Source organism: Cylas formicarius, unplaced genomic scaffold, assembly GCF_029955315.1.
Source record: "Cylas formicarius isolate icCylForm1 unplaced genomic scaffold, icCylForm1.1 PGA_scaffold_2__14_contigs__length_35257938, whole genome shotgun sequence".
In the NCBI taxonomy this organism is placed as follows: domain Eukaryota; kingdom Metazoa; phylum Arthropoda; class Insecta; order Coleoptera; family Brentidae; genus Cylas; species Cylas formicarius.
The window spans coordinates 10,494,842-10,511,459 of record NW_026844319.1 but is presented as its reverse complement, the minus strand read 5'-3'; the positions used below and the strand labels follow the sequence as shown (position 1 = coordinate 10,511,459).

Sequence of the window (16,618 nt, the reverse complement as noted above, 5' to 3'; positions counted from 1 at the left end):
CAACACTTTGGAAAGGGTAGGAAAAGGTGTTACTTTTGTATTTTTTCACGACTTGGGAAAATAACTCCATGCACGAAGTAAATTAATATTTAACCCATCAGTTCCAACTGCTTTAAATTTTTTATTTATAAATATATGAAATATTTCATCTTGCGTGGCTAGCACAAAATTTAAATGTTGGTTGGTTGGTAATTTACTAATTCCTAGTCAGGCATTTTGTTATTCTGGACAGACTGAATGAAGAACCTATTTAAGTCATCCGGATTAGATAGATTACTTAGAATAAGATTATGTGTCGCAGATTTAACTATATTATTTTTTTTTTAATTCCGACCAAGCATCCTTAATGTAATTTTTATTTTTTTCAACTCACTTAATAGGGGCATGTTTATCGAACAGACTTAAAATATAATCGTATAAGAAAGTTATTTTATCGTCAATGTTCGGACTGCGAAATATATTATGTCACGGAATATTTTCTAAATCTATTTGAAAATCATTATATGAAATTTTATTTAGTGCTCGGTATGAAAAATCGGCAGGCGTGTCCTTTAATTTCGTGCCAAGTAATTTAATATAAATTATAAGGAAATACATAAATCCAGCCCTTGTCATATTTTCTTTGTGAAGACAAGATCTTATTTTGAGTAACCCTAGTGGGTTGTTCTATAAACTGTTTCATGTTAAATGTATCGAAAATTTTAAGTTACCAAGGGATATAATTTTGTCGAATTTAGAGACCATATTAGAATGTAATCCAAAAAATCCTGTAAATTTGAGTTTGGTGGTCTGTATATACCAACTGTAAAGGACACATCCTAACCCCTCTCCTGCATATGTTACCAAAATGGTTCAAAGTTTGAAGTTAAAGACCTTACATTTATATGCGCAACGTTAGGCATTTTCCTTGTCACAAAAAACGAAAGCAGAGTAGTTAAACATTTTCAAAATACTTTACACAAGTTGAAAATCATGTACATATACCATGAACATACAAATACTTGTCGATCTTAGTTTTAGCCTTGATGATTCCCAAGCTGAAGGTAACTGGTTAGTTTTTTTACTAGAATTTCTCTCTGATCATTGAAATGGTTTGCTCTCTCTTTAATCGCTATTGAATTGTAGTATTCTTGCTCCCAATCTAGAGTGATAGAGTTCCTCGATCTTATTGAGTGAAAATCGTAAGGTCATCTGAATGGGCTTAAATTTACTCGATGTGTTGACGGACTGGGTGCATATGCAACTGAAACTATTCAGTGTCCTCCCCTGATTAGTAATCGCTCGGGATTGCTCAAAACTTGCGAGTATTTGGTCGTTGAAAGGCCATTTTCGCCCAAAAACCGGCCAATGAAACGATAAATCTGAGACGGTTTGACGTTAATAGCGAAACTGGATTTATTAAATTTACCACTTTTGGCCATTAATTACCGCACTAACGCCCGGCATTTGTTCTCATTATCGGAATTTGTAACTAACGTTCCTCCTTTTTATTCGCTTTTCTGGGGTGTACATTATGACGTCGTTGTTTTTTTATCCCGCGGCCGGGCTCTCTGCCGCAGCAGTTTCATTTGTTTAGGTTTCGCCGGTGAATTACGGGTTTCCATTCTTTTTGGCACGATTATGCCGGAATTTATGACGAGTTTGTTGTCGCGCGACGTCACGGCTTACGACTGTAAGAATTGTTTTCGAAATAAAAGGATTTTCTTCGCACAATGGTTAGGTTTGCGATCCGTGAATGGGCTACATGTCGGGTTTCTGGAAATGGTTGCGTATTGTTTAGTGGTGTTTACAGAGCGCACGAAAAATGTCGCCTTTCTAATTACATGATGTTTTTATCACCAATATAACTATTGGTGTAAATTAAGTGTTAATCATTGGCAATTTTCTTATAAATAGACCTGGACCCTAGTAATATTTTTTCGACTGATTGCTATGGTGAAAACAGAAAAACAATTGAATTTAGGGCTTTGAGTTTGAACCAAATTATGAAAATGTACTCTTTTTAATTGAAACGTACTGTATATTTTAACTCTAACTTTCACAAATCGCCAAAAGAACAAAAAAGGTATGGAATATTAGCTTAAAATTGAAAATAAGCGAATTATCAACACATTTCTCTCTTAGACTAGAGATTTAATGCTAGCCACGTCTTCATATATTATAAAATTGTTTCGATTTCTTCTTTAAGCAAAAACGGTCGCATTATTTCCAAAGATGCGTTAAAGGCGCAGAACAAATTGTTCAAAGAAGGCTGTTCACAATATTGGCAGCCCTGCCAAATAGGATATTATTTGTCAAAAAATTAGTTTTAATGTGTTATTTATTAGTATTGCTATATCAATTCTTATCAATTATTTTAATTAATTTTACTGTATCTCTTATTAAAAAAGTGTGACATATTTGAATGCTCTTTGGCATGATCGTCTGTAAACTGAAGAAATAATGAATACGTTTTTGCAAAAAGGAAACAAGAATTTTTTATTATAACTGAAGACGTGGAAATTGATGTTCTTGGATATTTTTAAGCATATCGTAATAATTCTATTCGAGACATAGCCGAAGACTTTAACATATTTGTTCAAAGGATTTAAAAAAAAAAACAAAAATTTTGGGTATATAAATTTTAACCAGCTCATGTGCTTTTGGCGGTGTATGTACAGAGACTTTTTTACCATTGGTATGTTAACTTTAGCCGCCAAAACATACATAGTTTTCGGTATATTTAGTGAACAGAAGTATCAAATTTTTCAAATTCTGGAATTTATAATAAAAAAAAACCATTATTATTGGTGAAGAGAAAATTTATCCCCGAGGTCCACAAGCTCGTTTCAGCTTTAACGTTGGTAACCGCATTGTTGGTGATTATTGTTACAATGGCACGCTGACCGGTGAACGGTACATTTCAATTATTACTGAAATGATGGATGGTTTTCTAGCTGAGCTTGACTTCATGAGTAGGTAGAATCTCCATTTCAAACAATTTTTGACAACCGTTTTCAACACTTGACTTCTAATTGGGCGTTTAACGGACGAAATTTTTACGGAAAGATACCAACACGGTGACGTTTTAAAGGCTGCAATAAGAGAGAAAATAAACGAGATAGATGGTAGTACAATACTAAAGGCAATTTGCTCAATAGAAAAACGTGATCAAAAATGTAATAAAGTATGAGGTGCTGTTTTTGAGCACCTCTTAAAATAACTTTAATAGTTCATCATAAATTAATTTGTTTTTTTAGTCTTTCTTCTATTTTCTTATTTTTGTTGATAATTAGGTTATTTTCAATTTCAGGGTAATATTGCATAATTTTTTCTGTTGGTGATTTACGAATGATAATGTCAAAAATGTAAACAATATATTACAAACATTAAAAATTAAAATAATATACAAATATAAAAAACGATTACCTAATGTGTCATTACAGCAAAAAAAAATTATTTAAACTTAATAGCGCTGTGTCTGTTTCAGTTAAGTAGACAAATGATTAAAAGGTTTAATTAGAAAAACTACTGGCCTATTGCTATAACTTAGGCACAAATGAATATTTCGTAATCTCCATATTAAGTAACAATTGGTACAAAGTTTTTGCAAAATATAATATATTTGATTGGTCCAGGTTTAATGGGAATCGAAGTAGATACCCAGAAATCCGGTTACTTCTCCCTGGTGGATAGTTTTGTTATTCAATCTAACTAAAAGGCTTCTGTTTAAATCCCTGCATAAAAACACAAGCAACTCCGTTTCCTCCGCATTCAAAATAAGATTATTAGATCGACAATAAGATGCATGCTAAGGACGATGGCGTTGGTACTATTGCCCAACACTTTGAAGGTGAGTATTAGACGCGGAAGCCGGAGTAGAGGTCCTACCAGACTGCCCTGAGGAGTCCTGCAGAGAACCGAATTCGATTCAGAAATATAATTAGTGTTACCGTCATTAAAGCTTTACTGCTTAATTTCTATCAGTTAAGAAAGATTTTAAGCATTCAAGTGCATTTCCACCCACACCATGACCAAATAATTTATCGAGAAGCATATGAATATTGACAACGTCGAATGCACGTTGCAAATCAAAATACACAGCCAGCTCTCCGGTCTTGATCTAAATTGCCTAATCTGTCGAACGCATTTTTGAACAAAAATTATTTACATCCAAAAATGATAAAAGACGCTTTTTCAAAAATTTTAGAAAATAGTGTCAGCAATGCTATACCTCTATAGTTCGAAACTAACCTAATGTCACCCTTCTTGCGAAGCGGAAAAATTATTTAATTTTTTAAGCAAGATGGAAAAGTGCCAGTGGAGTAAAAGTAATTTACAAGATATTCTAATGGGTCAGTGACAAATAATTCAACCGCATGCTTTAGGATCGAGCATGGCACATTATCACAACCGGAACTATTCTTCTGTGTAAGTGACAGAATAATATCGAACCAGAAAACCTCTGCAGTATTTAATGGAATGGTTTGATGCTAGTGATAGTGTTGAATATGAAAAAGGTAAACCGAAAAGTTCAAGGTAATTCCCAGTTCAGAAGCTGTCAAGCCCAATCTACTTGCAGACTAGACTACTAAACTGGACTAAGTGATTTTGAACAAAGGGTAAACTTCTGCCCCGTTATAAATGAAGAAATAGAGACCTATCTATTTTTTTTTGGTTTAAAATAAGATCGTGTTTATGTGAATCCCCTTACAATATCAGAAGATATAGAAAATAGAATTCCGGGAAGCCTTCAGGAGAATAAAACCATTTATGTCCAAGATGTCCAAGAAAGTATACGAAAAAAACTAAAAAAGTGTATCCAAAAAGAACATTTTTTTGATTATTTATTGCGCTATAACAATATTTCACAATAGAATAAGTTAACCTCTACTAATAGGTCTTGTCACCAAAATTGCTGATAACAATCTGTTCCTTTATCTACGGTTCCGACAAAGTTTTTTCTCCTGTTAATTTTTTATTTTTAACAAAGCTCTGTTAGCTAATATTTTTATTGATTTATTTATTAGTTCAGATCACGCAATAACGAACAATTTACTTAATTAAATAACTTAAAAACCAGCTTAAAAAACTAAGTGCCGTTACTTACAAATTTGCCAAGAAAGTTACTTCTTCCGAAAGAGACGCGGGAGATGATTTTGATTGTAAGATGTAACCATTATCATGACTGGAGATTTGTACTGGTAGTTCGTTCTAGGCGTATTTTTGATGGTTAAATGTGTTTTATTTGCGACACTTAAATTGTCAAAGTTTAGGCTACTAATAATTTTAAAAAGATACAGTAACTGAGTGGCAACTCTTCTGGTGTGCCGTGTTAACATTTTATAACATTCTAAGTTGTTGATACAAGTAGCAGCTTCTCTTTTTAAAACATAGTTGGCGATGTTAAGGAATTTCTCTTGAATTTTTTCAAGCATCTGTATATATTTGATATAAAAAGAAGACCAAATTACGCCAGCGTATTCAAGCTTCAACTGTTTGATTTTTTTTTGTTATGGTATACTAATATTATAGCAATGGTCTTAGACAGAAAGAAGGGAAAATATTGAAAAAGTTAAAATAAATCGCAAAGTATTAAACATAAGTCTATGACTTACTTAACGCAAGTTTTTGCAACATCTATCAGAAAAAATAATAATATGTACGGCGTGCCATTTAAGAAAATCGAGATATTTCAATTTAAAACTATTCAAATACCGTTGCATACCTTTTACGTCATGTCAGAATATAACTAATATCAAATATGGGTGATCTATCTTTAAAAGTAATGACGTAGTGGCCAATGCCAGTTCGAAAACTTAAAAGATTGGAAAAAATATTAGGCTTTGGTATCTATTATTAATAATAAAAAAAAAGAAGAATGTAAAAAAACGATTTTCTATTAGACAAGCTATTTTGAGACACCCTATGTCATTTAAAGTAATTTAAAATTGTGCATCCTAATAATCTTTACTACTTTCGAATTTACCATTTTCTCATAACTTTTGAAACCAATGACATAATGATATCGCTGATTAACCCTGCACGCCTATGGCCGATGTCACCTTTTTCTGAACTAGCCTATAGTGAAAAATCCATTTTTTTTATCCCTATCAAATTTTAAATAAATAAATTAGAGGATCGACTAACCAACAAAACGCATACACCGAAAAATATCGACGATATAAAATAAACAAATCGAATTTCGGAAAGCAGTGTTGCGAACCGGGCCAATCGGTTTTAAGTCATTCGCCCGGTCGCGTCGGCGCCATTATTTGGATTACAACAACAAAGCGCACATCCATCTATATATTTCAACGACGCGACGCAGTTCGAAATTTAATTTGATTAATGCAGAAAATCGCTTCCTCGTTCCGAATTATTTGCCAATCAATGGAAAAAATATATCGATGGCACCATCATTTTCCAATAGAGCTCGGGCCATTTGTTGTCCTTTCTTCGTAATACTCGCTGGCGCTGGTTCGACAAAAATTCGAATTTCCGGGCCGATTTGAATCGAATTAATTTGTTTCCGATGACCCGCAACGACTGACAAAATAGCGAATATTTAAATGTTACCGAAAGTTCATAAAAATACATATGCATTAGCCACCGGGTAGCCTATTTTATTATGTGGTTATAAATCTCGGAAACTGTAAAAAAATATCAAAAAAATTGAGCTTTGTTCACATTTAAAGTATTATATATGTACAGGAAAGCTCAAATTTGACACTCATCTTTGGGATTTCGGAAACCGTAAGTGGGGTGTCCGAAAAAAAAACGGAATTTTTAATTTGTGTTTCTATTATTCCCTGTCATTACTTGTTAAGGTAACTTAAAATGAAAAAACACATTTTCATGTCTACTTTTTCTGCTTAATACTATTACGTTTCGGCTTCTGGCGACCATCATCAACTTATTTTTTTCTGGTATTAATTTGTTATATATCATTAATTATTCTAGTTTCATAGTTATAAACATTGTTGGTAATTATTAAAGATGTATTTGTTTTTTGGTGTTCAGTACTAATATTAAATATTCACACTGATCAATTTGAAGTATTTCTTTGAGCTTATGGATACGTAATTCTCTATACATGGTATCTGTATTGGCTAGCCTATCATAATTGTATAATATTTTTAAAATTTTGTTTTGTAAGGATTGAATTTTATTGAAATTTGTTTCGGTGCACATTCCCCACATGGGTATTAGATATATAAAGTGCGGTAAAAGAAAAGAATAATAGGTAGTTGATTTTGATTTATTAGTTAAATAATTCCCACACAAAAAGAGATCATTGGTAGAATTGTATTCGTAATTTTTTCTGTGTTTCACATCAGTTTAGTTTATTGTCTATCATTATTCCTAGATGTTTAAATTTAGTAGCTTCCTCCAGTTGTATATCATTGATTTTGATATTTACATCATATATATTTTTATTTTTTTGCGTGAAAACAATATATTTTATTTTTCTAATATTAATTTTTGATTTTTCTGAATTTCTGTTGATCCTTCTATACATCTCAATTTTACAATTTCCAACATATTCTAGAGTATCATGCGCGAAGGTGTAGTAAGGTGCTTTAGGTTCAGTATTTTTTAAATTAAGTACGTACAGAAAATACAACAGTGGACCATGGAGCGAGCCCTGTAGAACACCATACCTGTTGGATTTAAATTGATTACTTAAGTTGTTTAATGAGATCTACTTTACTTTAACGAGATCTATCTTCAAGCCTTTTTTAAATGAACATATATGAACATATGTACCACACATTTTTAAAGAAGCCATACTTTCTCGATGCATTTTCTTGGTTTTGCATTACATTTTTATTACAGCTCGATGAATTGTTCTCGCAGGGATGGCGTATTTTCTTTTTACTTGAGATAATGAACTCTCCGTCTTATTTTATATGGCAATCATAGTCTTTAAAACATTGTCACGTCCTTTTTCAGCCATATAGATTTGTTGGTATCTGTTATGAAAAAAGGCGGAAATATGTGACATTTTTTGTTTATTAGTAGGCCGTGCATAACATGTGCAAAAAGATGTCAAAGTCACATACCTTTAAAATAATTTTTCTACTCCCGTCTGTAAAATACCTAATTACCCACCGATCTAGAGTGCGGGAAGCGTCACTTTACCATGTCAGTTTCGTGTCCCACGAATCCGCCATTTCGGACATTTCCGGGATTTTACCACACGGATTTGGAAGCCATCGTATGTTTTCGGAGATATTTCCCACGCTTTGAATTTTGACGTTTATCAAATCTGACAGTCACGTCAGCGAATATATTCGTGTTTTGCGAAAATGTACCCAAAAACTAACGGTCGCTCTGCTCGTGTCAATTAAACTCGTGGGTTAAATGCCGTTATATACCGTTAATAAACACTGGAACTTTTAAAAAGAAGATAAGACCAATTTAAAATAACTTAAGTGAAAAACATGAAACCTAAGAGTCATTTAATATTTTAATTTTAATTTTAGATAATATTTTTAATATTTTAGATTAATATTTTTGAGTATTTAGGGAATGGAATAGTTAAAATTCAATTGAGGTGGCTTTTACTTGATGAAAATCCATTTAAAAAAATAAACAAGAACCAAAAGTTCAGATTTTCACGAAATTATATATATTCCACAATTATTTCGGCAACACCGTGTCTTTATCACACATTGTTGTCGAAACAAATTTTAGTTCTTTTTTATTTTGATATAGTTATTTTAATTTAATAAAGAAAATTCAATAAATATTAGAATACAAAATATTAAAATTTAACCTTTTACATTAATTACATGCAAAGGTTTTAAAGTAAACGTTTAAATGGGGTGCCGCCTGCTTCAATGCACTAAACACACCTTTTTCGTAGTGAATGGAAACTATTCACTAACTCTATAAGATTGAAGGAAGCAAACACTTCTCAAGTGGCTTCCTCTAACTCTGCTTTGGTTTGAAAAATTCTATCTTTATACATAAGATCTTTTAAACTCCCCCATAAAAAAAATCTAGAGGGGTTATACCATTCGATCTCGTAGGCCACAGAATGGGGCCTTCAGTTCCAATATAATATTGTCAAACCATTTATTTAAAAGGTCAATCCGTGCGTTGTGAGTAAAAAGAAGTCAATACTTGAGAATGGTAACATACAGACATGAAAATTGCAGATTCGAGTAAGTAAAAAAATAATATTCATAGCAGTGAAGTATGGACACTAAACAAAGCAGAGCAAAACAGATTAGCAGTCTGGGAGGAAAATGTACCAGATTTATGGCCAAGGATGAGAAGAAAAAAAAAAGAATTAAAAGATCTTTATAACGAACCAAATAATATTGAGTTCTAAAAGCCCGAGGATTAAGCTGCACTTGTCCTATGTCCAGAGAATCCATACGGATAGAATTGCAGAATTATTTCTTACTTATTGAATTGATCGAAAACACAAACCAGAGGGAGGGCCAAAAAGAAAATGAATAAATGAACATTATTTGGATCAGCAAATGGAAGGAGGAAGGCACCGAGAAGAAGATGGGAAGAGAACGGACCACACAAGTTTGGTTTGCAAGGCTAATTTATTATTATGATGTAGTCTAAGAGAGACATTATTGTTTCTCTTGTTGCTTCTGGTGTATTAACTAAATATTTGATGGTTTTTGTCTCGTAATTCGTATTAACATTGTTGTTGCAATACATCTATTTAGTTAAACTTAACTTACTCCACAGACGCGATTCATGTTACGCCACTGTTGAATGCACGAGAGATGAGAGTAAAAAAAGGACGTTATAGCTCCAGTACATAAACGAGCACAACCACAAGGCGAATTTAACCGCCCCCGTTTCGTCGACCTGTTAAGACAACGTAAAAGAATCTTGTAAGACAGACTACTTTTGCTCCTGTAGCGTAATATTTTACGGCTTCGGGTTATAAAACGGCACTAAATTTCGTGCTTGCGTCGCCCTGAGAACGTTACGGTAATTGGATTTATTTCGGGAAAATGTAGTAAATTAAGTTGCTTAAAAATTGTTAAGGTTGTAAATTTCTCGCTAAACGCCATGTCGAACTAACCCGCTTTATTTTCTTTTACAAGATCTGTTGAAGCTTTTAATTCATATACAAAATTGATCGCAAGAACTTTATCTACCGTCCATAAACGTAAGCGAAATTCAAAATTATATGGAACTAGCCGACTGCTCTCAACAAAACCGTTTAAATACATGAAATAAATAAAATTTGGATTTTAAAGCCTGTAAGTCAATTTGGAAATGAGTAAACTATGATTAAATAATGAATATAACTTGATGAAAATTGAAATCAGAAAGCAGGTTCTATACTAGCACGCTGTACACTCCAAACTCAAACTTTATAGTGCCATTTTGGAAATAAAGAATGCTTCAGAATGGGCTAAAATTTCTATCGATTTTCCATATATTTCAACTAAGACGGAATAGTGAAAATAACTTGCTAAAAATTCAAACCAAAAAGCAAATTCGATTGTAGCAAGTTCTACACTCCAGACTCAAATTTTATGTGTAACACAGTGCGTCATTTTTTACCAAAACATAGTCCTCGATGGGTTTTTAATTTTTATTTTTAGAGCAATTACAGTGAAAGCTGTCCTTGAGGACAGCTTTAATGAACCGAACCGAATTTCGTCATATATACTTGCGTGCATAAATATCAGCAAATTGTGAACTGATCAGATAAAAAAAATGCTGTTTGAAAGATAATTTAATATGCTTTAGTACGAGTTTTAGCATAGAAAAATAACTGCACGAGTTAAATGATTTTTTTTATTACTAAAACCAAATAGGGTTATTGACAATTAGCAACTCAACACTTATTTTTCAATAATGTGTATGACCTCCCCTCCCCCTTGCCATAATAACATATCTTATTCGATTTGGCGTAGATCTAATCAAGTTCGATATTGTTTCTTCTGGAATGTTAAGTCTCTACTGTCACAATACGAAATCTAGCTCGAATTTTCCGTTTTAGTTCATCGCATAAATGTTCGATCGGATTGATTGATTGACACTCTATAACTCGATACCCACTTATGTAATGTAATGTTGCATGATCCTTGCAGTGTGCTGCCTAGTATTTTCATGCATAAAAATGAATTATTATCCAATATAGTCGACGTGATCTGATAAAATATCCTCTATGTACCTAACACCTCTTGAACCTCCTGCCCCTTGACTAGAGCCGCCCCTAAACAGGGTCGGTTCGTGCGTCCATAGAAATTGCACCCCATATCATACAGGAAGGACCTCCATGAGAGCTCTGCTCTTCATTGCAGCATTCTGCAAAACGCTCTCCCGGTCTCTGGTGCACTTTATTTCATCGGTCACTACCAGAAAGGCATATTCTGATCTCGTCTGAGAAAAGAACGGACCCCGATTGGTTCAATGTCCAATTCAGATGACCCCGTGCAAAGCGTAGGTGTGCTTGTCGATGAGCTCCAATAAGTTTTGGTCCAATTGCAGTTGAATTTGGGTTCAGGTCATTTTCCTTCAGTCTTCTTCTCACTGTGCACTGACTCATAGCCACTCTTCGAGCTTAATGGAGCTGTTGCACCGCATTAAGGTGGCGATTTCTTATTATTGTTAACACTATAAAGCGGTCATCTCGAGCCGTTGTATTTTACCTTCTGCCTATTCCAGGGAGGGCGCTTAGCAAATGATCCAGTCTCCTCATACCGTTGGCATACTCTTCGAACTGCGAGCAACAACTTTCGATTAAAGCGATAACTTGAGCGGCTTTTTTAGGTGTAGTATGCATCAAGCTAATACAATTAAACGCTACGTAAATGGCTAAAAACGATTAATGTGAAAATTCCAGTTGCAAAGGTGATTAATTTAAACCTATACCAAGTTCGACTGCATGAACACGTTGCTCTTGTTTAACCGTTGCTACGCATATAAAAGGTCAGCACTCTTGACAAATTTAAACTCATACTAAAGCATATTCCAAACAGCAGGTTTATTTGGTTTATTATAGTGGGTCTATTTCTAGGTACGCAAGGACTTTGATGTTTATATTTTGTCTTTAGTCGGGACGGCATTATTAGAGTTAGTTTGTGAATGTAAACGTTAAGTGGTACCAAAAAAAAATGCTTACTTTAAGGAGAAAGATGGAAGTTGTTAATTTCTTAGATAAAGAGTTTCATTTCGTGATTTGACAAAGAGGCTTATTATTGGGAAACTACAAGCAGCTGAAATAACTAGAATTAGGAAGATATCGGAAGTAAATGGAAATAATATAAATCAAAAGAAGGATTTTTTGAAAAAGGAAAGTTTTAATATAGACAAAAGATGGATTTGCGCAAGTTTGAAGTCGGAACATTCCAATATCAGGACTGCTAGTGAAAACGAAAGCTAAAAAAAACTAGAAAATACGACAAATATACGTTATTAAAATTTCAGTGGCTCCGACAAGTGGCTTCAAAAGTGGCACAGGAGGCATAATATCAGATTTAAATGCATATCTGGTGAAGCTGCTGCATTAAATGAAGTTGATGTTGAACAATTTTTAGATAAACTCTCGTATTTGTTGCTAGACAAACTCTGTCCAGCAACATATGTGAACAACAAATGAGGATAATGTGTGGATGGAAAGTTGTCTAAAGAAAGACTAACTATTTTATTTTGTGGAAATACATGTGGTGACAAACAAGATCTGTTGGTGATTGGAAAAGCCGTGCTTTAAAAAATGTTAATATTACGGATCTTGGAGCTACCTGGTTTTCGACCGAAAAAGGGCAAGTTCTTTTGTTCTTGGAGAATGGAGGTATCATTCAAAATTTGAAATTTATTCGTCGACACTTGGAAGTCGTCGAATGGAAGACGTCCAAAGTTTATCTGAGTATACAAAACGATCAATGTCAATGTCAATCAAAGCTGGATTTAGAAAAAGTGAATGCAACTTATACAAATTGATTATTGAAGTTATGGAGACATGCATTTAGGAGCAACTGATCCCCAAAATATAGAAAGTTTCATGAACTGAAACGGTAATATAACAACATGAGGAGAAGACGCCGTTGACACATTTCCAAATTTGAATATAGAGCTCAGACCCATTTGAAGAAGATAGTCTAAACGACTCATAAGACTCGAAGAAGCATAAGTAGAAATGTCGGCGGAACCATGCAGTTCGAAATCGATAAATTCATATGGTGAAGTACTAAATCATACTTCTATGTTAAAGAAATTTACTGGGGATGATTTCACTGCATTTCGGCACTTAAAAAATGTAGAGAGTTATTATGAAAATTGTCTCCTTCAACACAATATGGCAAGACAGACAAACATTCTAGATTTTTTTCAATATTTTTAATATTCGCTCGCAGATGCCAATTTTGAAAAAATCTTTTTTGCAAGAAGTGACTTTTGATACTCAATATATGACTACCAAATTTTGTTTAAAAAGCTAAAGTACTAATAAATTTATGTTAAAAACTATTTTCTGCTATTTTTTTCGTTTTATTTATAAAAAATGGTTTCCTATTAACTGTCTGAGCTTGTAATCGAAAAACCTCTCCACTCTGTAGATAAGGAGTGTCGGTTTGCCACCGCCTTTGTTTAATGGGTTCTAATGCTAAAATACCTAATTATTTACCGATCTAGCGTTCGGCAAACGACACTTTACCATGTGAGAGTTTGTTGTCCCACGGATTCGATCCAGTTCTGACATTTCCGGGATATTACCGCAAAGGTTAGATGTTTTCGGATATTTTACCGCACGACTTGAATTTTTACGTTTGCCAATTCTAATGGTATCGTCAGTGAATGTGTTCTTGTGTTTGGTAAACTTTTTAAGTCACTCGTTTATTAAACGCTCGCTCCGCTGTGACTCAATTGCCGTTTGCCACGCTTATTGCACAATATCCTACAATATATTAAACATATGCAGCATTTCAAAAATGTTATTAGTATGTACTTAATTCAGAGGTGCATTTCTGGGCCAATTTTATTTAGAAAAAGCATGCGTAGTGAATTGTCGAGGTCAAACTTTCTTTTTTAAAGTCCAGGAAACTAACCACAATTCATCACAAAAACTTGCAACAATATTTGAGAGGATTCTAATTATTACTACAAGCAATACTCTAAAAGGTCAAAAGTCTGCTTGAAGACATTAATATTAATGAAATTAAGTAACATTAATGACAACCAAACATTTTAGCACCTATGTTTCTGTTAGGTGTACACCCTCCATGTTTAAAAAAAATGTTTTTATTCATATACCATAGCCCAGGCTAAATTTTAAAAATATTTTTGAAAAAGTAAATTAAAACAAGATATACCAGAATAATGTAATAAAAGAAAACTAAAAACAATATCATGTTTACGAAAATGTATACGGAGTTTATAATAAATCTTGGCTCTTACAATAGTTTTAATATTATAAGAAAAGTTTAAGTTCAGATGTTAGCGAGACAATTATAAAAACACACTAAGCATGGTTTTTTCAAGAACAAATAGCAATAACTATTGAAAATTGAGATTATGATTGCATAATTGACATATGACGTTTTCAATTGGTTTTGCGGTTATTTTTATACTGCTTATCTGCTATAAATAATTTTTCTGTAACATGTAAAATTACGGGTCTTTCAAAATTACCTTTGTGCTAAGTAAGTGGTATAAAAGTGTCCAAGGTGTTTAATACGAGCACTAAAACTACATATTCCACCAATTTGTGGATTCTTATCTAAATAATTTTCACTAAAGTCATGAATGCAAAAAATTGGAACGCTTTTGTTATCCTCGCTTTAAATTATTAAAACAACTTCTGAGTATTTTGTTATGGCGGAGTACAAAAAAAAAAATTAAAATATTTGGAACAATTAAAAATTTTATGATCGGCCAGAGTAACTTTTTATAATATTTAGAGCAATTTAACACTTTAATAAGGTGGAACATCCTTCTGGTTTTCGGATAATTTGAGCAGTATGAGGCGCCACCTTGCTAAAAAATCAATTTCTCTGCTGAATTCTTGAATGCTTGAAATGAAATTTTTTTCCAGTATTTCTTGATATTTCTCTGCGTTAACTGTATATTTCCAACTTTCAAGGATATCAAAAGTTTTCGCATTTTGCAGTCATGGCTTTAGTCAAAATTATTTAGTCAAGAATCTTGATTTGCCGAATATTTTAATTGATAGAAAAGGTTTTTTTTTTAAATCAAACCTGGTGAAGATGACATTCTTTTTTATGGCTGTTATTTCAGGTCTCCGAATTGACAGAATAACCCATATTAAAAAGGAAGTCTGTCACATTTTAAGCAATATGAGTGGAACTTGTTTTATTCGCAGGTACTTTTATTAATTGCCTGCGTTTCTCTGGTGAAAGCAACCGGCATATTAAATGCTGGTTACTCAACCGGAGGTGTTGGATCTATCGGAGGTTTAGGAGCTGGCGCAGGCGCAGGACTGGGAGCAGGAATAGGTGCTGGGTTAGGCGCTGGACTAGGTGCAGGACTAGGAGCTGGAATAGGAGCAGGTGCAGGCCACGGAATTGCCATTGCGCAACCGGCCATAGCAATAGGACAAGTAGCCCAACAAGTATATTTAAATTCCTCTAAATTTGTAAATTCTAAGGTGTAAATTTCTAGGTAGTATCTTCGGTGCCGGTGGTGCAATCAAGCGTCGAACCGTACGATCATCAACCGATCTACAGTTTTGCTTACTCGGTTCAAGATGGACATACCGGAGACTCGAAAAGCCAGCACGAAATTAGGAACGGAGACTCAGTGAGAGGGCAATATAGGTACGTGCCTTTAGGCATTGCGATCAATGATTCTGCCCACTTTGCTTTTATGAGTTGAACCGTGTATTCCGCATATAACTTAAGATCCATTTATTCTCAAACTTAAATACTGGTTCATCCTTAGAACACAATTTTACAAGTATATAACGTTATATAATCCAAATTCTGACTGCTTCATGCTGTTAAAAACATTATATTCTGCGCAAGTCTATAAAGGAGTAGCTTTATATCGAAAACTTCCCTTGCAAAATGTCTATCCTAACTTTTGCAATGGTTTAAGTTCTAGTTCCAGTTGGACCGCCTGTGGGTGTTGGTTTCAATATATTCAGATATTCATATTATATCCATTGGGGACCAACAACCTTTTAATATTTATGCGGTGCAATACAATAACAAAAACATATTCAAAACACAAATTATACATGGCATATTTTAGCATATTTGAGATGTGCATTTCGAAGCCCCATTTGACATTTTACGTGTTGGCAGCTTCTAAATTATTAAAGAGAAAATTATCGGCTTTACCGCGATTGAATTGGCGCACGACAGTTTCAATTTAGTTTTATTTATTGTTTATAAAAAAGTATTCCTCTAACAAGGATCACTAAATGGTAATGCGCATTTAATACTACGGTCGATACTAACAGAACACCTACTGAAACTAATAACATCAGAATAACGAAAACTCCAGGCCGCAATACTGCTAAAAAAAACAACTGACAACTGTACTATTAAAAACCCATGTTGACGTTCTCCAGCAGATAAGTTCAGATTTACAGAACATGCTAATTCCAGGACCTTGAACTGTTGGGCAAAAAACGAAGCAGAGAACTCCCAAACGCTTAATGATTAACTACTTCAACAGGTTTGTT

General features: G+C 33.6%; 2 protein-coding genes across 4 annotated transcripts in view; one reads left to right on the top strand and one right to left on the bottom strand.

Moving 5' to 3' along the window:
* LOC132698809 (tyrosine-protein phosphatase Lar) overlaps positions 1-16,618 on the bottom strand; it is a 1,212,853-nt gene that overhangs the window by 964,063 nt on the left and 232,172 nt on the right. The gene's annotated exons all lie outside the window — the stretch shown is intronic.
* LOC132698069 (cuticle protein 7-like) overlaps positions 1-16,618 on the top strand; it is a 33,565-nt gene that overhangs the window by 6,696 nt on the left and 10,251 nt on the right. The window contains exons 2-3 of the mRNA XM_060663921.1: positions 15,293-15,541; positions 15,592-15,746. Of these exons, the coding sequence (XP_060519904.1) occupies positions 15,293-15,541; positions 15,592-15,746 (404 nt within the window). The remainder of the gene's footprint in view (positions 1-15,292; positions 15,542-15,591; positions 15,747-16,618) is intronic.